The sequence below is a fragment of the Cololabis saira genome, chromosome 4, assembly GCF_033807715.1.
Source record: "Cololabis saira isolate AMF1-May2022 chromosome 4, fColSai1.1, whole genome shotgun sequence".
Lineage (NCBI taxonomy): Eukaryota > Metazoa > Chordata > Actinopteri > Beloniformes > Belonidae > Cololabis > Cololabis saira.
In genome coordinates this window covers 1,450,114-1,476,988 of record NC_084590.1, presented here as the reverse complement: position 1 = coordinate 1,476,988, position 26,875 = coordinate 1,450,114, and the positions used below count along the sequence as shown (strand labels likewise).

General features: G+C 43.2%; 1 protein-coding gene across 1 annotated transcript in view; it reads left to right on the top strand.

Moving 5' to 3' along the window:
• Positions 1-9,099, top strand: part of zgc:153039 (uncharacterized protein LOC767698 homolog) — a 155,004-nt gene extending 145,905 nt beyond the window's left edge. The window contains exons 11-13 of the mRNA XM_061718648.1: positions 2,303-2,477; positions 3,655-3,801; positions 6,770-9,099. Coding sequence (XP_061574632.1) covers positions 2,303-2,477; positions 3,655-3,801; positions 6,770-7,722 — 1,275 coding nt within the window. The 3' untranslated portion in view covers positions 7,723-9,099. The remainder of the gene's footprint in view (positions 1-2,302; positions 2,478-3,654; positions 3,802-6,769) is intronic.
• The last annotated feature ends 17,776 nt before the right edge of the window (positions 9,100-26,875 follow it).

Here is a 26,875-nt window from a genome sequence, read left to right as displayed (position 1 = left end):
AGGGGTGCAGTATATAAGCCATGAGGGGAAATGCCTGATTGAGAAACTAAGTGATTGATGAAACCAAAACAAAAGTGAGATGATGATAGTCTGATGGATGAGAAAATGGGTAAATGAGGAAATAGAGAAAGACAGATAGGTGGAAGCAGTTGGTCTTTGCTTCTTCTCCCCCTTTTACTTAAATGTTTGTGGGGATTATTATAGTACTAATCTATGTTGCATCTATTATTTTGATTGAAAGTTGTTAGACATGCACTTCGCAGCTTCAGGAGACTAAACTTAACTTTTATTGTTCAGACGGCCATTATCAGAATGATTTTTGGGTAAAATGGAGCTACAACACAAGAGGAGTGTTGTTTTTTCGAGTAGTGTTAAGTGAAAATCGATATAAAGTATTTTTAATCATTCTCAAGTGATGCTGTCAAGCCTAAGAGTGCTCTCTTTAATTGGCTAGAAGTACTTAAAGCCCGTTTACCCCCTCATCTGAATGCAGAGCGATAGGCTTCCTCCAGGAACACTGGCTTTCTTCAGATCCTGTCCCTGATGTCTTTATCCAGAAGATAAGACATTTTACAACAGTTTGGCCAGTCTAGTTTTACCAGTCCAGTTTTACCAGCAACATCAGTTTGAATGGGGAACACGTTTTCTCCCAGCAGGACTATAGTATAGAGGTTTGTCATCACTGAATCAGTGGGAATTAATTCATACGAGCGTCACAAGTGAGTGTTAATCAGTTCAGTTCTAATCTTGAGTTTTATTGTTTTGTATTTGTATTGCAGGGCATACAAGTACTCACTGGAACTTAAGTGAACATTCATAAGCAATCACGCCGGGGTACATTTGTGAAAGTGTCACTTAATCACAAACATTTAGATAAGAACAGATCTGGAGAATCTATGATAAAATGTGATCTAATTGACATTTTAATTAGTGGACTCTAAAATTCTTTGTGTAAGTTAGATAGGACTGGTACCTGCTTCATTTTCGTTTGATATGAGCTTGACAACGCTCAAATAATATCTAGATTTGGAATACTTCAACCAAAACTCACAGAGACAGTTGTGTGATGGTCTGGGTGACTGTCATGTAACTCTATTTGTCTAAGGTAAGGATAGTAAGTTTACTTCTCTGGAATATTTCTAAGTTTTGGGATGGTGATCAAATCTACCAAGTGGTGCAGACGGTATTACTTGGTACTTGGTATTGTCACCTTCTAAGATGTAAATACAGTGATTCCGTCATGTGGCCAAAGGAGCACAGTGGTCAGATGGAACACTTGGATTGTCTCGTCTTAACTTAATGTAACATTGGTCACGTGTTTTTGAGTAGCAAGTAGGGAACAACCAACGAGATCTTATTTTTTTATTTCTATTTTTTTATCTACTGTATGTGTCGGTCTAGTTTAGCTCACTTTTACACTAGCACCTACTCGGTGCCACTCCACTCTCCTTGTCCTCGTTTCTTTTTAGACACCAGATCAGAAGTAGGAGGTTGGAGTGAAGCTGCTGTGACGTATTTGATTGTGTATCTAAACGGAGAAGACAACAACACTGAGTGCGTTTACATGGAAAGTTTAATTCCTCTTTAATTCAGAATTTAAATTAAATCAGATTTTAAAAGGAGTAAAAATGACCATGTAAACACCTAATTCTGAATGAAAATGTCCATTCTGAATTAAACTTAATTCCGAAGTAAGTGGCTGGTTTATTCTGATTTTAAATCTGAATAGAATAATTCCAGATCATGTAAACACTCATTCCTCTTTAAATTAATTCCGGTCTTTCTTTCTGCTCGTTCCCTCGCCCGTCTGTCTCCATGACGCTTATATTCCACGCTGGGCTGGTTTTCCTAACAAAGTTTCAAGATGCAAAGTTGTAGCGGCTAAGTTAGTGTTTCTTCCGGTAGTTTAACTTCCGGTCCCCCCCCTATCCAATCAGAACCTTCCCAACCCCCAGACCTGGAGAGGAATTGGAGAAAGACCATCAAACGTGTTTTCCATGTAAACCTTAATTCAGAATTACTATTTCCATGGAAACTCCAAGGATAATAGTTTAATTCTGAATTATTTAATTCGGAATAATTAATTCCGAATTAAAAAACATCATGAGTAGGTACTAGTGGAAAAGCGCCATTACAGAATGCCAAAATAAAGAGATCAATCTATTCTTACTTGTGTGAAAGTTAAGTGGCCTTTTATATTTATAACATTTCTTCTCTGTTCCCCAAGGCCAAAGTTGATTTGCACCTGAAGTAAAAATAAACCCACGTTTCTCTTCTCACATGTATCTTTGTTTGGCTTCAGGTACGCAAGTACCTGTTGATGCTGGATGTGAGGAAGGACCACGTCAAGTTCTGGAGGCCTCAGATCCTTCTGATGGTTTCCAACCCCCGCAGCAGCGTGGGCCTCATCACCTTCATCAACGACATCAAGAAGAGCGGCCTGTACGTGCTCGGACACGTCCAGCTCGGAGATCTCAGTAAGAACGATCCACAGCCCACTTTCTCTGTTGATAATTTGTCCCTCCTCCTGTGGCTTTTTGACTCTTTACTTCTGCATCGTGTCTCAGCTAAAGCAGCTCAGCAGGATTGGGAGGAAAATCCTTCTGTGCAAAACTAATCAGAAATTTTAATGAGATTTAGTTTTTGGATAATTTAATATGATTGTGATAGTTAGCGGCGTCAATAAAAAAGCTCAAATATTGTTTTTACCGGACCACTTAAAGATGATTGATGTCTGTTTTTAATGGGAAAAAACACATTGCTGCTATAGCTGTACGTAATTGTTTTGATGAGCTTGGTTGTAAATGTCTGTAAATCTCAGGATATGAATAGATGGAATGATAATCTTCATACTGAGCAGTGTGTCATTGAGTGAGTCGTCTTAGAAAACTTGATCTTCTTCTATCCGTGGCTCTTTTGCTGCCGTTTTATTTCAGGGAGGGTAATTTCTCCCAGAGTTCTCTGGAGCTCTGTTATTTCTTCACTTGCATGTTTTATCAGCAAGGCCGTTGATTGACTCTGTCTTTTGGGAATTTTCTAAGGGGGTTTGTGAGAAGTGTTGGTGGGAGATGGAGACCGGTCCTGAATGGAGTCTTAAAAATCTTTTTAGCCTTGTACTGGGGGAAACAAATATGTTCTCTAGCCACCAAAGAGCCCAGTTATCATTTGTTAAACCACTTGCTATTAATATGAAGAGCCATTCATTTACACACCACCACTTCAATGGAGTTTCTTGTTGTGGATTGTTTAATATGGCTCGTTTTATGTATTTTCCATTATTTTTCACAGCATTTCTTTAGCAGCTGTTAAATTGCACAGAATAGTGATCCGCCCATGGGACCAACTGCAATAGAAGCTGGCATGACTGAAGCTCCAGCGGTTTTAGTGAGGCCTCTGAATCTGTCTGTACAGATACTGATCCTTTTCAGGATGATTGATCACCTGCCTGTCTAGCTTGAAACTTTCTCTCCAGTTGTTGCCTCCCATATCTTAGCAACCTGTCTCACATTTCTAACACTATTGATCTCATTTTCTGTCCCAGCCACACTGAGACAAAGTAATTGTATTTTCAAATGTGCATTATGTAAATGTAAGGCTGCTGTTTTGTGGTAGCATGTTTCCCCTCATACATGGTTGTGTTTGTCTTCTCTCCAGGCACTTTACCGTCCGATCCCCTGCAGTCCCAGTACGACTCCTGGCTGTCGCTGGTGGACCATCTGAACATCAAGGCCTTCGTTAACTTAACACTGGCTAATTCTGTGCGTCACGGTGTCCAGCATCTCCTCTTCATCTCAGGCCTGGGTCAGTACCTCCACATGGGAAGTTTAATTCCTCTTTAATTCGGAATTAAAATAAATCTGATTTAAAATGAGTAAAAATGACCATGTAAACACCTAATTCCGAATGAAACTGGCCCTTCCGAATTAAATTAGTTCCGTAGTAAGTGGCTGGTTTATTCTGATTTTAAATCCAAATAGAATAATTCCAGATCATGTTTACACTCATTCCTCTTTAAATTAATTCCGGTCTTTCTTTCTGCTCGTTCCCTCCCCGTCTGTCTCCATGACGCTTATATTCCGCGCTGGGCTGGTTTTCCAAACAAAGTTTCAAGATGCAGCACGCATCAAAATTGTGAGTTTTTCAAAGTTGTAGCGGCTAAGTTAGTTTTTCTTCCGGTAGTTTAACTTCCGGTCCCCCCCCTATCCAATCAGAACCTTCCCAACCCCCAGACCTGGAGAGGAATTGGAGAAAGACCATCAAACGTGTTTTCCATGTAAACCTTAATTCAGAATTACTATTTCCATGGAAACTCCAAGGAAAATAGTTTAATTCGGAATTATTTAATTCTGAATTAAAAAACATCATGTAACCTTGGCCCCTGATTTTTCAAATAAAAAAAGTCACCAGCTGGATTTAACTAAGCAAATAGGTAAGAGCTTCCATTGGATGATTATGTTTCAGCTTGGAACAAGTTATACAACCAAAAAAAAACCAAAGCTTTTTTGTAGAGAATGTTACTCTGTTTTCTTAATGATACAAAAGTTAATCAAAAAGGAATTACTATAAAAATTAAAGCTGCGAGATGACACCACCCACGAGTCTTTATGTGGAACCATTCAAAAGTTATGGCAGAAAGTAGGAACTATCAAATATGGACCAATCAGATGAAGGGGGAGGGGTGCTTTTTGGCGTCTATCGTCACCACGGTAACGCTTTTGACCGAGAGAAGTAATGCTCATCGTCGCAGGATGGAGACGCACATTTTGATGTATAACACACCTGGGTGCACGTTACGGTTCGGGCCGTATTAACTGCCGAAGGAATGGCATAAATTGCGGCAAAATTACACGATTAATTAAAAATGGCCGACTTCCTGTTGGGTTTGGGCCATGGCGCCAAGAGACTTTTCTTTAAGTTGCGCCACGATACAGGTGTGTACCGATTTTCGTGCATGTACGTCAAACCGTATTGTGGGGCTTGAGGCACAAAGTTTTCTAGGGGGCGCTGTTGAGCCGTTAGGCCACGCCCATTAATGCAAACCATTAAATATCACATTTTTCACCAGGCCTGGCTTGGTGCAAAATTTGATGACTTTTGGGGCACGTTTAGGGGGAAAACAGACCCTAATTTCGTCGGAAAAAATAAAAATAACGAGAAAAAAAAACAACCTACAGATACAATAGGGCCTTCGCCCTGTCAGTGCTCGGGCCCTAAAAATATTTGTTTCAAAGAATCAAAGTCCACAGATAGTTTCCTAAATCGTTTTATTAAGCTACAAATATTATCAACCATTCAAATAAATAAACAAATGTTTCATTAAGCTACAAATAGCTTTCATTTTCTTTTCTCTCCTCTTCTGCATCCCAGTCAAAATTGTTAAATTCACTAAATAAACTAAAAATTAAAAAACAAATTACAAAATCACTCATGTCGCCGTCCTGCGGTAGCCGGCTCTTCTTCTCTGAATCTCTGTTGCCGTGGTTACCACCTGGCAGTGGATCCAGCGCAATGATATTAAAGATATCAGGCAATTTGACCAAACTTGTTTTCTAGGTGTAGGTTATCACTTTTACCCTACACTTGCCAGCCAATCAGAATCCAGTATTCACACATACCTTTAATGAATTAAAAATAAATTAATATATATAAATATATATATATATATATATATATATATATATATATATATATATATATATATATATATATATATATATATATATATATATATAAAAGGCAGAGTACGAGCAACAGAATAGTTCACCCATGGTGGTGAACTGGAGACATACATTTTAATTTTAAAGAATGGGAAATGGCATTGAAGGTTTGTTAAGTTAATTCACACATTCCATTCTTAAAGTTTTCTCTCAGAGTTGTGGAAGGCCTGAGAGGATGTGAATGGTTCTGGTTTTTCACAAAGGGATGATTTTAACGACTAAAGAGTCCTTGGTTCCTGGTTGTGCCCGGGCCCTGCTGGGTCTCCCCTGAAGTCTTGCTGCTGCTCTTGACAGCCGGTTACTCCTAAAGCCTGAATTAAGGTTCTGCGTTAAACCAACGGAGAGCTTACGCCGTCGCCGTGATGCCGTCGTGAACCTTCGGACTTCTCCGTCACTCCATTTCTCCGCGGTGCAGTACCCCCCCTAGAGCGCTAGTTGATACTTTGTTTAGCTTCCGGCTTTTCCGGTCACAGTGAATCAAAGAGATAAGGACAACTATTGTGCAAAAAACCAAAACAACCCCAAAAAAAAATCTCACACACGGAGAAAAGAGCGCTGAAAGTTCACGACTGCTTCACGAACCGGAAATGCGTTGCTACCAAGCGAACCAATCACAGCCCTCTCGGTCTGCGTTGGGTCGTAGTTCCATGTTTTGGGAGGTGCTAGCAGGCTACGGCGTAGCTACGGAGAGACTCCCACGTAGCCACGTACCCTACGGCGTAGGTTTAACGCAGAACCATTATTCAGCCTTAAGGTGTAACTTATTCATGGGGAGGTTGATGTGGATTCTACTGGTCCTCCTTTTAAGGACTCTCCCAAATTCTTCTTTGGTTTGCTCATGGATAAGATGTGTATCTTTATGGGACATTCCTCCCCAGGTGTGACCTATTGAAAAAGGTAATTCAATTTAAAAGTCATGTGACTTTGACTCCCTGGGTTTGGGGAGAATGTGTCGTAAACCAGACTTCCATCACTACAAGATTTAACATTTTGAAAAATTCCCTCATCCCTCACCCTTGTCTATGTTTTTTCTCTCCCTCTTCACTCTCCAGGTGGGATGCGTCCTAATACCCTTGTCCTCGGTTTCTATGATGATTGCCTTCCAAGCGACAAACTTATTGACCCTTTCCTGTCCCCTAGTCAGTCCACGGATACCTTAAGCCCTTCTCCGGAGCTGGAGCAACCTCCCCTCTTCCACTTTGCCTCCTTGCGCGGGGCCAGTGACAGACAGGATTGTGGTGAATTTGGGGACGGGAAGGTTTTAGGGCCTCAGGAGTACGTCGCAATCATCACTGACGCCTTGAAAATGCTTAAGAATGTGGTACTAGCTCGATACTTCAACAACTTTGACCGAACTCAGGTCCTTTCGCCGCCCTCCTCCGCCCCGGGGAAGGGTGCAGTGTTTGTCGACGTCTGGCCGGTGAACCTATTGCGCCCCGATAGCTGCAGTTATGTAGATACCTGCTCCCTGTTCCTGCTACAGCTAGCATGTATCCTCAATATGGTGAGGGCTTGGCGCAAAGCTTCTCTGCGTCTCTTCCTGTGTGTAGAGGAGGGACGGAGTGTGAAAGGCACCGAGGAGAAGCTAGGCCAATTGCTGAAAGATTTAAGAATTAAAGCCCATATCTGCCCTGTGCCCTGGGACCAGGTGGTGGCGCTGCACTGGCAACGCCAAGGCGTCGGGAACAAAACGCAGCAGTCTGAAGATTCCAACACAGACGAGAGCGCCGCCAAAGTTGAGGAGGAGGAGGATGAAGACAATTATGTTAACAGCTTCCCAAGCAATGCCACACGTCTTTCCAACGACTACCTGTCGGCCGTCAATCAGATGATCCAGGATCAGTCCGAACAACCACCTGCTGTGCGTTTCCTGTACTTGCCACGTCCGCCGGCCGACACGCGCCGCTACACTACGTACCTGCACCAGCTGGAGCTGCTCACGCAGAACTTGGGACCGACACTCCTTATCCACGGCGTCACGCCCGTCATCACCACGGACCTCTGAACATTTCCCATCCTGATATGTTCAGTGAAGCTTCGCCTTGTGACCAAGGGAGTTTGGCAGTGTCCCCGCTAGCAGCTCACTCTCCTCACTCAGCAACACATCGCTGAATTAGAGCTACAATTATGGCTTAATCTATCATTTACTTTTTTACATTTACTTTTTTTTAAACCCTTTTTTATTTGATTTGTGTTCTTAACTTACAATACAAATTCCCATGAAGCACCAGGAGGCACAATTGGACGAACCTTTCAGCAGTTGTAACACAATCAGAGGGTGATCTAATGTACCATAAGAAAGCAGCTGACATTTCTCAGAAGGATCATTCCATGTGCCTTTGGATCAAAAGTGCCTTGCTACTTACAGAGTTGAATGTTGGGACAATGTTATAGCTTGAAGCATTTGTTCCCTTTTCCCTTCCAGGAGCGTTGAATGAAGGAAAACCTGAACAACAATTGAAGAAGTGCTTTACCGCATGGTCTTAAAGGTTTTATTCCAAACATCTTTTTCATGTGAGAAGTCAGGGTGACATTCCTTTTATCCAAATGCACTTTTGTTCTTGTTTTACCAAAGTCCATGTTGTGCACCTTTTCAAAAAGACACATGTTTACAGCACCAATAATTTCTGTATTAATTCTGATTTTTGATTGATTTCTTTTTATGTTTTGAAGATAATTTTTTTCACTTTTCACTAATGCTCCACCAGCCCTGTGCTAAATTGCCTGGATGAACTGAAATGTCTGCTTAGCTCTGTAGCCTTAGTCCTTACCTCTAGTACTCTGAAGTTTTATAGTGAATTTATATCAAATCTTTTGAAAAATGGCATTCATAGGATGTTTGTGTTCTGTTTTCCCCAGTCATCACTGTTCCCCAGCACACTGTGGCAAACAGAGTTTACGGTATATAGTTCATTATGCTGTCTTTCCTTTGCAACTAAAGAGTTACACATCTTGAATTTTGAGTGTCAAAACTTACTGCTGATAAATTAGATCAATACAGTTTAATCCGTAAAGCGTCCTCACATGGACTTCTATACATCTGTGGGTCCAGATAAGTGTTTGGCAAGGGACTTGGATGTTAGTTCAGCCAGACACCTCTGGACTGCTAGGAATGAGACATTTACTTCTGGATCCCCTGTGTTTCTGCAAATGGTTTTATTTTGTTTGGATACAACACATTTCACTGATACATTTCTTGAAATCTCTGTACTGGATCTCCGTTCTCAATGTTAGAGGAAAACAAAAAGAAACTATGTATAGGGCATACTTCATTGAAGAACTTAAACATTCAGTGTTTAAATAACCGTTGAAGTGTAAAATATGTATGATGTAAGTGATAAAACTGAAATTACAGAAATAATAAATGTTTTTTTTCCTTTTTCACTTGCCTGGGACATTATGTACAAAAGCTGAATGAAGCTTTGCAATGGCTAATGTGTTTTTGATCCCGTTTGTGCAACTCCAAGCTGGTTGTTACCCTGGAGTTACCCTTGTGAAACAGCCTGAGATCCCTCAGCAAGAACAGATACAAGCTGGTGCCAGCGGCCAAATGACCTGGTCCTGCAGCCTACAGTACCAACCGGGGAGAAATGGATTCTGTCTCTGAACTCAAGTGTACAACAGATTGGAGAAATAAGCCCAAATAACTATCGATATCTGTTCGCTGAGAACCAGGCTGATATTTATCAGTGAGTTAAAGATCCTGACTCCGGGAGAATTTGAAATGCGTTGGAAAGCGCACACCGAAAAATAAGTCCATGAATATGTTTTCTGAAATGTTGATAGAAAATACCTTCTTAGAAAAAAAAATATCAGTAATAAAGATATTTAGCAATCAGTGTGAACAAATTAAATCAACTGAAACAAAATTCATCCTAATTTGAGTGAACCAGTACAAAAGTGCGTCAAGTTATGGTTGGTTACAAAACTAAAAAATAAATGTAATAAAAAATGTACTCTGTACAGAACCTGATCAAGGAACTTTGAAAAATAATGACGTGACCATCTGTCTACAATAATTTTTTAACTAAAACAAGACAAGACCTAAAATGTTGCATTTTATGTCCTTAATGTTATTTGGACATTAGATCACATCAGATTTAGGAGCAGCTTCACCTTCTAAATGAGACTCATCTATTCAGTTCTTATCAGGCACCAAAGTCAATGCAGAGAAATGTTAAAATGTTTCAAAAAGCACCCTTTTACAAAAGTCCAGTGAAAAGAGGAAACACTGCAGAGCAAAAAGAACTGAAGGGACAGGGTGTATTTCAGGGGCCAAGCCAAGGTAAAGTGAACTGAAAGAACGGTTGGCTTGGGGAATGAAAAGAGAAGATGAGAGGAAAAGATGTAAAAATAATAATTATGAGAGAGCTGTTACTGTGCTTTACCAACATACACTATTACAGTATATTTACACAGTAAGGCGCCTAGTCATCCCCTCTGTGATACAGACCTTTCCACAGAGCTGTATAAAATGAAAAAGGAAAGCTTGTGGGCAGCTGATCTTGAACTTGAAACAAGGTCATGTATAAACCGGAGTGAGACCTCTGAGCTGCATCTGCAAACCTCTGAAACTGTTCTCTAATGTATGGACATCTTGTCTCACTGCTATGCCACTCATACAAAACAAATGGTGATGAGTCACATAGTGGGACAGCAGATTTAATATGCAAGGAACAGTCCCATCTTTATACATCATCTTGTCCAGCTGGATTGTGAATAGGAATAAATACCTTCCAGCGGTGCAGGTTAAACACAAATCTGAAAAAAAAATGACAAAAGTGTATCTTTATGTAAAAAGGAATAATATTATTTAGATATATGGTCTCTGACACATATCTGAGTGTCCACCAAATCTAAAATGTATGCAAAACACTTTGTTTGGGCCTGTATTGGTCTGAAAATATGACATTCTCTACAAGCTGTACATATTTAGTCGAAGACCCAGATCAGAATAGAATTTTTGCTATGCTGTTTTTTTTTTAAATATGCATTTTGCACTGCTGGATCTTAAAAAAGGTTCTTAGTAAAGCTTCAAAATACAAAAAGAAGAAATGGGAGAAAGAGAGGAACAAGTTTGAGCAGGCAATTTATTGAAAACAACAATTTAATTGAAATGGGCTGTTCATCAGCTGATCAAAAGTTTAAGACCATAGCACAAAGAAATCCTAAAACACCCTCAAAACACTTAGTATGACTAGCTCCACCATTCTTGTTCATCACTTCAAAAAGTTGTTAGGCACGCTTGATGCGAATGTGTCTAGAAGTCTAGTGGGAAGGTTGTACCGAGTGGTGGAGATGGTTCATGAAGGGCATCCACTGTCTGGAACTGATGTTCGTTTTTGTAAACTTCCCTTGCCAACCATGTGTTGTAAGAGGTCTGGCTGATGCTGCTCAACAATCCTACCACATTCAAAGTGTTCTGGTCTCACCAGCGTTAGGTTACCCAGTCAGTTAAACACAGAGTCCAATAAATCCAATAAAGACTTGTTTTGGATGCTTAACTGAACCACAGTGTGAAACTGCAACACAAAATGTTACAAAATATATGTATATTACATATAAGTACAAAAGGTAGGCAACAGGTAAGTATAACATACCTTAATCACACACAGGTAAGTAAATTAGCTACGTTGCCTGTACTGCATTTAACAGGAAAAACATATAAAATATGCACTAAATAATAATAACACTTTTATCCCGGTCAATGAACACAGCAGGATAAGTGAGGTAAGTACATGCATGAAAATACTGTAATGTCGAAGGCCATAATACAACCCAAATTGAGTTACAAAATAAACATATACAATGCGGCTGTAACTCACAAATAATGCACTCTAAACGTTAATATAAGCCGGTTGAAAGCGCTGTAGGAAACAATCATGGATGAGGAATGGCTGATCCAGTTAGTTGAAATGAGAAGTTATCTCTATGATTCCTCCTCATTTCACCACAAAAACCTCAATAAAGTGTCAGAAAGAAATACTATCATATTATTATTATAGCCTATAGGTCCCGGAACATCTGGAGGGAGAGAAAAGGTCCTGTAAGTCGGGAAAAAAAACAATTAATAACGGTGTGTGGTGACGCAATCAAACAGCGAACAGCGTGGAGTGAGGGGAGTACAGTGTTAAATGCAGCAAACATGTCAGCATGTCAGATCATTACTGGGATGTGGGGAAAAAGCAGAGGACACGAGAAATGATCCAGGCTGAGTTGGATTTGGGAAACCGCTGGTGATGGAGACGGTGACGGGGACGCACAGCGCAGGAGATCGGGAGCGCAGAGAGCCCTCTTCTCTTTTTTTCTGATTAAATGCATCCGAAATAGACAAACAGGCGATCTATGAACTTCAATGAGAAATAAAACATCAAGGGAATATGGATAAAAGGAGGTGCCGGATCTTGTTTCAGCTAAATCTGACACTAATTAAGCCCTAATAAGATTCTTATTATTATATCTTATTATCTTATCAGAATCTTCCAGCTCCCTGGCGATTTCCCTCCAGCCGCTGCCACTTTATTGAGGTTCTTGTATTGAAATTACTGTTTCCTACAGCGCTTTCAAACGGCTTTCAACGCCAGCGACAGGAAGAAAATAGAAACAGGGCGTCCGACAAAAATCCAGCTCAAAACGGCGCTGCGTCGCGCTGCGCCGCTCGCAACCAGTATGGACAGTGCAATAAAAAATAAAGCAATGGAACTGTATTAACTCTGTATTAACTGTAATAACTCTATTCGAGTTGAAAGCGTTAAGACCCTTTTTAACCCTCGATGGTTCCTTTCTGAAAAAGGAGGTTATAGTAAAGAGATTCACGGGTTCAAACATGTTGTTTACAACGCTGCCTGCTATGCCTGTAAGCCGGGTCGGACCCGGACGTGACGTCAGCCTAGAAATGACGTCACGCTAAACAACCTAATTATAAGTTTGGGAATGATCATCCTACGGATGTTTGAAAACAAAGTGGTAGCCTATATAAAGGAGCATAAAATTCAACAAAGAACACAATTTAAATATACGCACAGTACAATATGTATTTCCTTGTTAATGATGTGTCTTTCTTTCAATCTACCCATACCAGCGCATCCAGTATGCCAGGATCAACCGTAGAGTAATTTCATTTTTGTAAGAGCGTGTAAACTCATGGTAACCTGAGTTAAATATTTCAGTTATATTATTACTATTTACTGCAACGTTTTTGTTCAACTTGCTGAAATTGTTTAAATTTTGTGGTCATAAATAAATGAATAACCAAATAACTGCCTGACTTGTTTGTGTTGGATCTAAAACTGTCTTGCTAGTATTTACATGTATGAATTTCTGTTAACATAGGGAATCTTAATTCAAACTGTACTCAGATTAAAGAAAAGCAAGTCTTGTTTATTCAACACCAGGTCAACTGAGGAGTTCTCTAATATAAAATGAAAACAAAAGAAACTGAACCTCAAAGTATGAATAAAAAAATGATGAAAAAACTACATTTTGTCCACTATCTTCCCAAAAATGTCAATTAACTTAGATAACTGGTCATCCCTCTTCTTTCCCCTCTCCTCCTCCTTTTCATCCAGCTCCCCTCAGCCTCTTTTCTTGTCTTTAGTCTTGAAGTCCAAAATTTCATTTGTCCTTTTTTTGGTTTTCTTCCCTCCGTTTGTTGGTCGCTCCCTGTTTGTAAAGGAAATAATAGGGCCGTTGAAAAATCATCACGGGACAACAGTTTCTGAATTTAAATCACCAGTGGGCTATGTATTTATACTTACAGGCACGCCCGCCCAGGGTAAGGGCAAATATGCCTATTTGTGGAAAAAAATATGTAGTATTTGAGTTACATAAAAGCTTATTTGTTTTCTTCCTAATTGTCCTTGTGGTCAAGAACCCCCAACACAAAAATGGTTTGGCCGCTGATCGAAATTTGATGTTATCATTTAATTCAACCATTAGAATGGTCAAAATGTCCGGTCAGCACAAGTCCGGTGCTCAGAAAAGAAGAGAAAAGAGAAGAAGAGAAGAAGAAAATAGAGGCCTCAGAGATTCTCTACACAAATATTTTAAAAAGGGTGGTGACGGTGAAGCTGGAATTAATAAAGTCAGCCGTAGAGCAAGGTAAGAAACAGCGCAGCCAACGTTTACCAACCTTGTAACTTAACCTAACTGGCTAGCTCTAATGTTAACGTCCAGTAGCTTGTATAAAAACCTGAAGAGCAGAGGGAGAGGAGAGGAAGAGGGAGAAGGAGAGATCCGTGCGCAGGGGGGCCCCATCTTAGATTATTTTGCCCAGGGCCCAGGCAAGACTGTCAGCTGGCCTGCTTACAGGTGAACTTCTTTCGTCTCGCAGTCGCACATTAATTATTTTCCTCCGCCCCCTGTTTTGTTTACATTCTCCCTGGTAACCTCCTTTTATGTCACAACGCAATGACTGTGGGTAATTCCCTCCAAAAGTCTGCAGAGATGCGGACTTACGGTAAGTGAGCAGTAAGGGCTCAAAATGTCTGCCGGGAGCCCTCGCGCACTTAACAACTTTAGGAATGGGACAGCCCTAAACCCTTACGCAAGTCGCGGGAGCGCGAAAGTAAGTATGTGAGTCTGTGAGGGTGGAGATTGGAATTCAGGGGTAATGTCCGCTCCACATGTATTGCACTTCCTGATTTATGACAACTTCCTGTCTAAACCGGAAAAGAGGTAAGTATTAAGTGATTTTCCCATGAACAGCCACAAGGGGCTGCAAACAACAAAATAGAAAACACTTATCAGTCTACTGAGTCCTTAACACACCCCGCCTGGGGTCTTTTAATGTCCCCAAATAAACACTACTCTTCACTTGCAGTCCTCTGGAGATAGAAGAAGGACCACTTCTGTAACAGATCGAGAGAATACTTTCTGAGCTCCGTCTTTGAAGACACTAACGTCCACCTTTCTCACTCTTCCATCTTGGCTAGGTGAGACTTTCACGATAATGGCCATAGGCCACTTGTTCCTTTTGGCCTGGTTGTCCTTCAAAAGGACAATGTCTCCTAGCTTTAGATTAGGCCTTTGGTGTTGCCACTTGCGTCGGCATTGTACTGTGTTCAGGTATTCCCGGCGCCACCGCCGACTGAACACGTTTCCATTCCTCTTTGAGAAGTTCCACTTTCCCGAAGTCTCCCGGAGGAGGTGGAGGGATCCCGGTTTTCTGGGTCAGCAGCACAGCTGGGGTCAGGATAAGTGGTGCTTCTGGGTCCGAAGACACATGAATGAGGGGTCTTGAGTTAATCCCAGCTGTGACCTCAGCCATGAATGTCGTCAGCAGTTCATGTGTTAGACGAGATGGTCCATTTTAGAGGAGCATACAATCGAGGATACGACGGGGAACCCCAATCATTCGCTCCCATACGCCCCCTATATGAGATGAATGGGGTGGCTTGAAATCCCATTTGCACTCCTGCTTCTGAAGATACTTCTCCACACTGACCGAACCGCAACTTGAGGCATCCATGTTCAGTTCGTGGCAAGCACCAATGAAATTAGTGCCACGGTCAGAGTGGATCTGCTTCGCTAGTTCTCGGATAGCGAAGAATCTTCTCAGGACGTTTATGAAGCTGCTGGCACTCATGCTCTCAACAATCTCTACATGCACAGCTCTTGTACACATGAAGCAGAACAATGCAGCCCACCGTTTGCTGTTGGCGTGACTACCTCTGGTGAGACCACTTCCCATGGCCCGAAGATGTCAACACCAATGTAAGTAAAAGGTGGTGCTACTTGAAGCCGCTCAGCCGGCAGATCAGCCATTTGTTGATGTTCTGTCTTACCACGAAGCTTCCTGCATGTGACGCAGTTGAAGAGAAAGCTTGTGATGCACCTTTTGGCTCCAATAATCCAAAACCCGGCCGCACGGATGGCACCCTCTATGTCTACCTTGATGCTTCACATCCTCATTGTGTGCAGGGTTGCCAAGTGGTGACGACCTGGAATGATAATGGGGTGGGTTTCATTCAATCCCAGTTCAGACCGCATAACCTCGGGGGATGTGAATGCAAACTCTCTACAATAATGGAATTGGTTAACTGGTCTCTCAGCACAATTGACCAAATTTTCGCGACGAGAAGTCAGGGGACAAGGGAGCCCTCCTGCCCCGATGGGACATTTTTTGCCGGATACATGATGGATTCCTGGAAGCATTGGAGGATCATGTGTCTGTCGATTCTGTAGGTTGAGGATGTTGAAGATGCTTCATAATTGGATTAATGATAACAGGATTTCTGCTTTTTGGAGCTGGTGGATTCCTGGCATATTGACAAATGCGTAAGTCGTCGACAGCTGTTCTGGCTCTCTCGACCAACACTCAGACTCTAACGCTGGGAGAGCTAAATTGCAGGCTGGCAGTGGTTTTTGAACTCATTGGAAAGATGGAAAAGACCTTGGAGAAGTTGGAAGCTTGGCTTGGCGGGAATTGACCACAAATTCGTCTGTTTGGAGTCGCCATTGATGAACCAGAGACTTAGGCAGATGGAAAATTACTGGAATCTGCCTGTTTTTTTTTCAATACAATTGTTTATTCTATAATCTGACCTTAACAGAACAGCTTGGCAGGCCGCTCCAGTCACAATCTCTCTGGAGAAATGAAAAACAAGGTGCTCTGCCCCCACTAGCCCCTCCCCTTCCCAGGACATCTGTGGACCTGTATCAGAATTGTACCAGGCCGTCTGATAACATCAAGGACAATGGCTGAGGAGTAGCTCTGGGGCAAAGTTCACAGACTTACCGCTCACACACATACATTTGCTGATAACCACACCTCCCTCATCTCAACGCCTTCCCCGGCTCCCCTCTTATCAGCCCCCCCAACACGGTCTCCGGATTCGAGAGCAAAGAAGGCTGTGGCGCTTACTTGGAGGCACCGTGCCGGGATCCCCCCCTCAGTAGCCCTCCCCCCTATACCCACATGCAAGTCTTCGTGATGATGTTTGTTGCTTTGTGTGCTGAGGTGTTTTTTGCACCTTGACACTGTGTATTTATACACAGTGTGAAGATGCCTTTTTTTTCCTCCTCTATCCCAGTGTTGCCCTTGGGAAAACAGACGCATTACAAACATCTATGTCGCCGACGGTGTATCCGAAGTCAAATTCCCTGTTTGATTCTGATAATGCGGCCTCCCACTCTTAACAATCCGCTGCTGTCAATGACAGGACGTAGTTTCCTTAGATTGCTTTGAGATAGGAGATTTTGCCCCTTTGAATTCAATTCAATTCAATTTTATTTATATAGCGTCTAATACAACAGAGTTGTCTCTAGACGCTTTACAGAGACCCATACCCAGAACATGACCCCCGAGCAGTTATTACATAAACAATGGCAGGTAAAAACTCCCGTAGTGGGAGAAAAACCCTAAGCCAAACAGTGGCAAGGAAAAACTCCCCTTTAGGAGGGAAGAAACCTTGAGCAGGACCAGGCTCATAAGGGGGGGACCCTCCTGCCGAGGGCCAGACTGGTGGGTCAGGGACGGCAACAGCACAGCAGGCAGGTGGAAGCAGCAACGGGATGACCAGGGGTGGGGACCGCAGGCCAGCACGCAGCTCCCGAAGCTCCGGCCCAATCAGCAAGTCCCAGGTTGGGGTGCAGGGTCGGGGAAAGACTTGTGCTCCGTAATGCAAGCTACAAGCCACCCACGACCACCTGCAGGACAAAAGAGAGAAAAGGGAGGAGAAGGGGGGGCCAGCAACGGGATGACCAGGGGTGGGGACCGCAGGCCAGCACGCAGCTCCCGAAGCTCCGGCCCAATCAGCAAGTCCCAGGTTGGGGTGCAGGGTCGGGGAAAGACTTGTGCTCCGTAATGCAAGCTACAAGCCACCCACGACCACCTGCAGGACAAAAGAGAGAAAAGGGAGGAGAAGGGGGGGGCCAGCAACGGGATGACCAGGGGTGGGGACCGCAGGCCAGCATGCAGCTCCCGAAGCTCCGGCCCAATCAGCAAGTCCCAGTTTGGGGTGCAGGGTCAGGGAAAGACTTGTGCTCCGTAATGCAAGCTACAAGCCATCCACGACCACCTGCAGGTTCCGGTGTCCGGCAAAGGATGCTGCAACATGGACAAAAGAGAGAAAAGGGAGGAGAAGGGGGGGCCAGCACAAGAAACTACAGGAGCGACTCTGACACACTAAAGTTTACACTACCTAGAGGTTTACCAACACCAGCTAGAGGTTTACTAAACACTAACTATAGGCTTTACTAAACAGAAATGTTTTAAGTTTAGTTTTAAAGGTGGAGGTGGTGTCAGCCTCCTTAACCCAGATTGGAAGTTGGTTCCATAGTAGTGGTGCCTGATAGCAGAACGCCCGCCCTCCAAATCTACATTTAGATACTCTAGGAACTACGAGTAAACCTGCACTCTGAGAACGGAGAGCTTTGACAGGAACATAAGGCACTATCAGGTCTTGCAAATAATGCGGAGCTAAGCCGTTTTGGGCTTTATACGCAAGTAATAAAATTTTAAATTGGATTCTGAATTTTACGGGTAACCAATGGAGCGACGCTAACACTGGAGAGACGTGGTCTCTCCTGCTAATTCCTGTCAGTACTCGTGCTGCTGCATTTTGGATCAGCTGGAGCCTATTCAGCAAATTACTTGGACATCCTGCTAACAACACATTACAGTAATCTAGTCTAGAAGATACAAACGCATGAACTAGTTTTTCTGCATCACTCTGCGAGAGGATTTTCCTAATCTTTGCAATATTACGGAGATGGAAAAAGGCTATTTTACAAACCTGATTGACATATGGTTTAAACGACAAATCCTGATCGAAAATAACACCAAGGTTTCTCACAGTTGCACTGGAAGCCATCGCAACACCATCTAATCCCTTCCTAAGATGCTCTGGACCAAGAATGATAACCTCTGTTTTATCTGAATTTAGAAGCAGGAAATTTCTGGACATCCAGTCCTTGATGTCCCTAAGACATGCCTGAAGTTTAACTAACGGTTCTGTTTCATCCGGCTTCATAGACAAGTAGAGCTGCGTATCATCAGCATAACAATGAAAGTGTATGCCGTGATTCTGGATTATACTTCCCAACGGCTGCATGTATAAACTGAACAAGATTGGCCCTAGCACTGAACCCTGCGGAACACCATAACAGACCCTTGACTGTTCCGAAGAAACCTCATGTACATGAACAAACTGGAACCTGTCAGATAGGTATGATTTAAACCAACATAGAGCTGTCCCTTTAATCCCAACAACATGCTCTAACCTGTGCAGTAAAATGATCTATAGTGTCAAAAGCAGCACTGAGGTCCAGTAGAACCAGTATGGACACTAATTCCTTATCTGAGGCCATAAGGAGGTCATTCGTGACTCGAACCAGTGCTGTCTCTGTGCTATGATGCATTCTGAACCCTGACTGAAAGACTTCAAACAGATCATTTCTATACAAATAGTCACATAACTGGCTTGAAACTGCCTTTTCCAGAATTTTAGACACAAATGGAAGGTTGGAAATTGGTCTATAATTAGCTAAGGTGTCTGGGTCAAGAGAAGGTTTTTTAAGTAAAGGTTTAATTACTGCGACTTTGAAAACCTGTGGTACATATCCTAAACTTAGGGATAGGTTAATTTGGTCCAGTATTGTCGTACCAATAAGAGAAAAAATATGCTTGAATAGTCGAGTCGGGATGGGGTCTAACATACATGTGGTTGACTTAGCTCTATTGACGAGTGAGGTCAGCTCAGGGAGGTCTATAGGATCAAAACAGTCTAGAGGCAAGTAAGAGCGTAGGGAAGTCGCTAAAGCTGAAGAAACGCCCACAACCGGCTGGTTGATTTCTTCTCTAATTCTCGCGATTTTACTGTTAAAGAAGCTCATAAAGTCTTCACTACTTAGAGCTGCAGGAATGCACGGCTCAACAGAGTTGTGACTCTTTGTCAGCCTGGCTACAGTGCTGAACAGAAAACGTGGGTTACTTTTGTTATCCTCTATCAACGTTGAATAATAAGCTGTTCTGGCTTTGCGAATGGCTTTTTTATATACTATTAGAATATCTTTCCATTCACGATAAGAGTCTACAGACCTACAAGAGTACCACTTCCTTTCCATTTTACGCACGTTTTGTTTCAACATGCGGATATCTGAATTATACCAGGGAGTTAAGCTCCTGTGGCTAGAAACCCTCCTTTTCAAAGGAGCAACTTCATCTAAAGCTGAATGCAACAAATCAGCAGTGTTACTAGCAAGGAAATCAACATCTGCAGAGGTAGAACCCAGGTCACTGGCCTCGATTACATCACTATTTCGCACTGTCGTAAGATAAGCAATGGCCTCCCTAAATTTAACAATAACTTCATCAGACAAACATCTGCTAAAATAATACCTCCTATTTTGCACTTCAACATCAACAAAATTAAATTCAAACGTTATTAAGTAATGGTCGGATAAAAGGGAGTTTACAGGTGACACCAACAGACCATCAGTTTCAACACCGTAGGTGAGAACGAGATCGAGAGTATGATTAAAACAGTGCGTCGGTTTATCCACTTTTTGTGAGATACCCATTGATTCTAGAAGAGAATCGAAGGCTAATTTAAGATTATCGCTTTCAACATCCATATGAATGTTAAAATCACCCACTATGATGAATTTATCTGTGCTGATCAATAATCCAGAAAGGAAATCTGAAAATTCTGACAAAAACTCTAGATACGCACCAGCAGGGGGCCGGTACACTACCACTAACACAACTGGCTTCTCTGATTTCCAGCTCGGAAATTTCAGACCAAGCATGAGGCTTTCAAATGTATTATAGTTGCACTTAGGTTCAATTTTTGTTTGGAGACCGGAGTTATAAATTGCTGCGACTCCTCCGCCTCGGCCCGTGCTTCTAGGAATGTGATGATTAAAGTAGCCGGGCGGAGTTGATTCATTCAAACTAACATACTCTTCCTCCTGTAACCATGTTTCTGTTAAGCAGAAAATATCACTCCTGCTCTCTGTAATTATATCATTTACTAACAGAGACTTGGAGCTTAATGATCGTATATTTAGTAGTCCGCATCTAATTTTTCGGTCTGTAATTGGTACCAAATGTACATTGGTTTTAATTTTTACAAGGTTATCTTGGTTAACGCCTCTATAACGCTGCACCTGGTGAACTTTTGGAGGGCGGGGAACTGCAACCACTTCTATTTTGCTAGGCACCTGGCCAGAGTCGCCAATATCATGTAATCCTACAGTTTTAGAGTCGCTAATTACATAATGCAATCCTATAGTTTTGTTGGCAGGCGTTGGTCCTCGAGAAGCAGCAGAGAAGTGTGTTAAACTACAGCTCTGCATCCTGGCCTGGACCCTGCATTGTCAGGGGGAGTGTCTAATAACATTGGCCAGATTTCTAGACATAAGAGCTGCACCATCCCGGGTGGGATGAATGCCGTCCCTTCTAATCAGACCGGGCTTTCCCCAGAATGTCTCCCAGTTGTCAATAAAGTCCACGTCGTTTTCTGAACACCACTGAGACAACCAGCGGCGGAGCGAGAGCATGCGACTAAACATGTCATCGCTGGTCAGATTGGGGAGGGGGCCAGAAAAACCTACAGAGTCCGACATGGTCTTGGCGTAGTTACACACCGAGACAATATTCATTCTGGTTACTTCCGACTGGCGAAGACGGGAGTCGTTAGCTCCGACATTGATGATAACTTTACCATATTTACGATTACCCTTTGCCAGTAGCTTCAAATTTCCTTCTATGTCGCCCGCTCTGGCCCCCGGGATGCACCTAACTAAGATCTCTGGAGTCGGCCTCACATGTCTCACAATAGAGTCTCCAATCACCAGGGTCGGTTTCTCAACAGATGTGTCGCTGAGTGGGGAAAAACGGTTAGACACATGAAGCGGGTGGTGGTGTTCCGTGAGCCCTTTAAGACTAGTCTTCCTCCGAACCGTCACCCAGCTGCCCTGCCTGGCCGGCTGCTCGGGAGCTGCAGGGGAGCGGCTACGCTCAGCTGCTACGGCCCGGTCCGCCGCTAGCTTAGCCTGGTTAGCTGAGGAGGCTCTCGGACTATGGTTTAGTTGGCCGAACCGGACCTCTAACTGACTGAGCCTCGCCTCCAGCCCTGCAAATAAACTACACTTTAAGCACTTACCGTCTTCACTAAAGGAGGCAGAGGAATAACTAAACATTTCACACACTGAGCAGGAAAGCGGTGAAGCGGTGGGAGCCGGAGAGGCCATGCTAAGATGCTAACGGAGGCTAACGGACAGAAAATGTATCGGTGATTGGTGACAGTGAAAGTTTACGGAAGAGAAAATGAGCGAGTGTTGAAATAAAGACAGTAATGTACCAGATATAGTGCTATTTTACCAGAAAACAGTCTAAGTTTTAGATAAAAAGTCGGGAGAGATCTGATCTGAGCCGTGCAGCAGCAACAGACCGCAAACACCAGGAAGTGACGCGATGCGTGACGCAATACGTTACCCAATCAGCAAGCCACCAGTGACATGTAGGAGTGCAATGCACCTAAGTTATTTGAGGAAACACTCATGTTGTACACTTTTGATCACAATGATCTTAGCTTTCTCAAGCTCTTCCCTTCGTAGGGCCTGAATGACAGATGTGCCATCCACGGCAGGCATTGTCTGGCGTAAGCTGAGTGAAGGAACGAGCTATGTGGATTAGGCGTGCAACTGATGGCATGAGTGTGCTCCATGCAGAGAAATGCTTAAACCTTTCTGTGCTCATCAGGTCAGGGTTTCCGCGTGGTTTAAAAAGTATTAAAAAGTGATAAATGAAAATTGCCAAATTTAAGGCCATTAAAAGTGTTAGATTCACTGTCAGAGGTATTATTTAAAAGAAATTGGTATTATTTTTTCAGACTACGAGTCGTCCTATTTTGATCGAAATCTGTTCTGTTAAAGTTCACGTTGGAGTGGGCATCAGCACACAATCAAAGATCTTCTATTTTGTACGTTTGATGCAATGTCATATTCAGTGGTCGATATACTCCGCGCGCGCTCTAGCTCAACAGCTCCGTGGACTGACTCCCGCTTTTCTCACTTCAATGGGCAGACAACTTCTTCATCGTAATGGGCAAATGCAAATTTGCGGACAGCTGGATGCAAGACCCGACATATAAGGAATGGAGACCTGTCCTCGGAAATAACCGGCAAGCTTATTGTTTTGTTTGTAAAAAAACGATAAATGCGTCAATTGGGAGCTAACGCGCTTCGGTCACACATGGAGTCGTCCAAACACACGAATGCAATGCGTGGTCGGCGACAGCAGTCAACTCTGAATGTTTGGACTTTGTGTGCTGCTACACCACCACCACCACAGGCGAGTGCCACGTGTCAAGCCAGCATTAACGCTGCTCCTTTAAGAGTCTACTGAGGCGGTTTGTTCTCCTTCGCTGCTATCAAACACCACTCTTTCCACTCAAATGAAGGAGTGGTGGATGTATTTAGAGCAATGTTTCCCGACTCTGACATTGCGAAGACGTTTACCTGTGGAAAGGACAAGACTGGGTACGTGGTCAAGTTTGGATTGGCGCAGTTTTTCAAAAAACAGCTTGTCGACAGGATCAACGAAGCTGGGCCATACATGTTGATGTTCGACGAGAGTCTCAATCAGGCGTAGAAGACAAAGCAACTTGACATCCATGTACGATACTGGGAGAATGACAGTGTTCAATCAAGATATTTTGGATCACAGTTCCTGGCACATGGACGGGCCGATGACTTGTTGCATCATATCAAGGTAAGTTAACCTCACACGTCTCCCAACACACTCACATAGGAATAGGGATATATACATTATGATTCTGATTAGGCTATTTACATACATACATTTATTATAATATATCATTCAGTCTCTGTCTCTCTCTCTGTGTCTGTCTCTGTCTCTCATAAAATAAATATTTTTCTACTTTGAAGAGATATTTACTATGTCTTATAGGACAATGCTAGCAAACTTATTGTAAAAGGATTAAATTGAGCAAATTCAGTAACCTATTACGTTAGTTTTGCTGTTGGGTTAAACACTACAAAATAATTCATTGTTAACACACCAACTTATAATTTAAATCAAATGTGCATGCAGTAATGCTTCTCTGTAGCCCCAAGTGCCAGGCTTTGTGAATGTTCATCTATTTTATTGTATCTGTTATTTTTGAAACTGACTTTCTCCTGTATCAATTCATAGGAATGTGTCAAACAACTGAATATGAGGGAACTACTCAGTTGGCATGGATGGCCCCAATGTGAATTTCAAGATGGTGGATCTTCTCCAGAAAGAGCATGCAGAGCTTTACGGAGGTGCTCAGATTGTCACTTTTGGAAGCTGTGGACTTCATACCCTCCACAACGCTTTAAAGGCAGGCTTCACTATGTGGCAGTTGGAAAAACTTCTGCGAGCCATGCACTTCCTCTTTCGTAATGTTCCTGCTCGGAGAGAAGATTTTACCACCCTGACAGGGTCCACCCGGTTTCCCTTACCATTTTCTGGCCATAGATGGATCGAAAACCTTCCTGTAGCAGAGAGAGCAGTTGAAGTTTGGCCAGTGCTTAAGGAGTATGTGGATGCGGCGGAGAAAAAGAGAGTTCCAGTCCCCTGCACAGCTTCATATGATACCATAGTATCAGCTCAAAAGGATCCTTTCATCATTGCAAAACTCCAGTTCTTTCTGGCAATTACTAGGACTTTCAACCCCTTCTTGATGACACCTGACGGATGTGAAGAACTTGCTCTCCCCTAAGAGTGTAGAATTAGGCCTGGGTGCTGAATCTGCCATCAAGGTAATTTTTTTTTTTTTCAGAGATGCACATGTGTTTTGGCTGTATAATGAACCAGGATGTTTGTTGTAAAATTTACTTCTGTCATTTACTACTACTACTACTACTGATAATCATAATAATAGCACTAAGAAAAAGAAGTTGGGATAAAAAAGTAAAAAAGATGATTTTCTAGAGCATTTGCAGTGAACACTGATTATTGTTTGTCATTTGTTAGGGCCTTCAGAGCAAACCAGGATGCAAGGTTGGTGAGCTTTCTGTGCTCAACTTCAGGTGAGAATGTTTGCAGAGCCTGGTTAAGGTGCTTATGAAGCTACAGGAAAAAAGCCCCCTGAAATTCCCGGTGGTCAGGCAGATTGCTTGCTTGGATCCAGCAAACATGCACAGAGATCCTTATTGGTGCATCAGGCAGATGAAAGGAATAGTTCAAACGTTCCTCCAGGGCAAGCGGCTGACAGGTGGCATCCCAGCTGGTAAGAAGATATTGCCAATAGCTGTGGTGGTGTCCTCAAAGTGTCCTTAACCAAGGACCTGCTGGCCTCTGTTGCCTCAGCAAGATCTCAGTACAGGCTACACCTTGAGCAAGAGGGCAAAAAGAAAGAGAGTGCTGCTCAGACAGTGAAAAGGAAGGCTGCAGAGGAAGGACTGGAGGAGCTCCGACGGCACCGAAAAGTCCTGGATGATGTTTCCACCATTCTTGAAAATGATGCCAGGAGGATCTGAGCCTCCATTGGCAGGACATCAAAACTTAATAATTTATGAATATTATATTATACAAAGATGGTTATTATTATTATTATTATTATTATTATTATTATTAGTATTATTATTATGTATAGTATATTATATTATTATTAGTATAGGTATCGGATAGGTGAATGGATGAATGAATGGGATGCCTGGGTCTGGGGCCCTCCGTTGTCGGGCCTGCACGGGTGTCGCCTTGTTGGGGGGTTCCCTCTCTCCGGGCCCGTCTCCGGTCCCCCCCGCTGCCTCTGCGGCGGGGTGCCCCTCTGGTCTTGGAGGGCCACTTTCGTGGGGGACGGGTGCGCCTGCCCGCGTCGGCGGCCGGGGCGGCTCTGTCTCTCCGGGCAGGCTGGCCCCCTGCCGGGTGGGGGTCGTTGGCCTGAAGGGTGAGGGCCTCCTGGCCGCGTGTCCGGCCCGGACCGGGTGGCCGGGGATTGCCTGGGTCGTGGTCCGCCGCCGCGGGATCCCTGGCTGCTTCTTCCCGCGCCGTGGGGGCCCCGCCCGCGGGCCCCCTCGGCCGCCGCCGGGGGGGGGGGGGGGGGGGGGGCTCGCAGGCGGTGGGTTGCCTCCCTCCTACTTCTCCCCTCTGTGGGGTTGCCGGTGGCCTGGGTTCCGGGCTCTTCCATGTCGGCCTCTGGTCTCGCGGGTGGCGGGGTTGCTCCCCCCCCTCCCCCACTATAGATACACTTCAGGTGGAGCTTTGTTTGGTTTATTACACACACACACACACACACACACACACACACACACACACACACATATAGTCACTTAGTCACATGCATATACACACACACACACACACACACACACACACACACACACACACACACACACACACACACACACACACACACGCATGATCATATACATACACACACACACACATAGACATACACACTGGCTTGTTCACCTGCATGCTGGCTCTCTAGTTTTTGGGTTTAGGTAGCGGTAGCGATAGCTTAGCTCAGACTGCGATCAGATCTCAAGATTTAGGTCGATTGCTGTTATTGTTTTGGTTGGCTCCGTGCCGGTTTCGTGCTTTGTTTGTGTTTTTTTTTTTTTGTTGCAGATTTCCAGTGCTTGACGTGTGTCTCCGTGTGTTCCTGCTTCCTGGATTGGCAGTGGATGTCGTCACCCCCCCCCCCCCCCCAAAAAAAAAACAAAAAACAAAAAAAAAAAACACTGGGTTTGTATGTGTATATTTATGTATGTGTACGCATATGTGTGCGTATATATATGTATATATATTAAATATAGTAATAATGTAATAATGCACATATATACACTTTTGGTTTCTACCGTCATGGTATCAATCAATAATATGTGTGCAGACAAGGTAAAAAAAAAAAAAAAAAAAAGAAAATGATGCCAACAAGTTGGCTGAGGAGGCAGAGGGGACAGCTGGGTCAAAAATGGCCCAGCTAATCACTAAATCAAATACACTCAGAAAGAGATACAAAGAGAAAAAAGAGGAGCTGATTAAAATGGACAAAACAATTGAATAAAAGGCAATGCAACTAAGACACTTGCCATAATTTTTTTGTGCTCTTGAGGTCATATTAGCCCTATAGCACAGGTTTATGTTAATTAGCAGTTCACCAGTTCAGAAAGCTAATACCAGTTTGACATGCACAAATTGTTCATGTTTTGAATGCCCG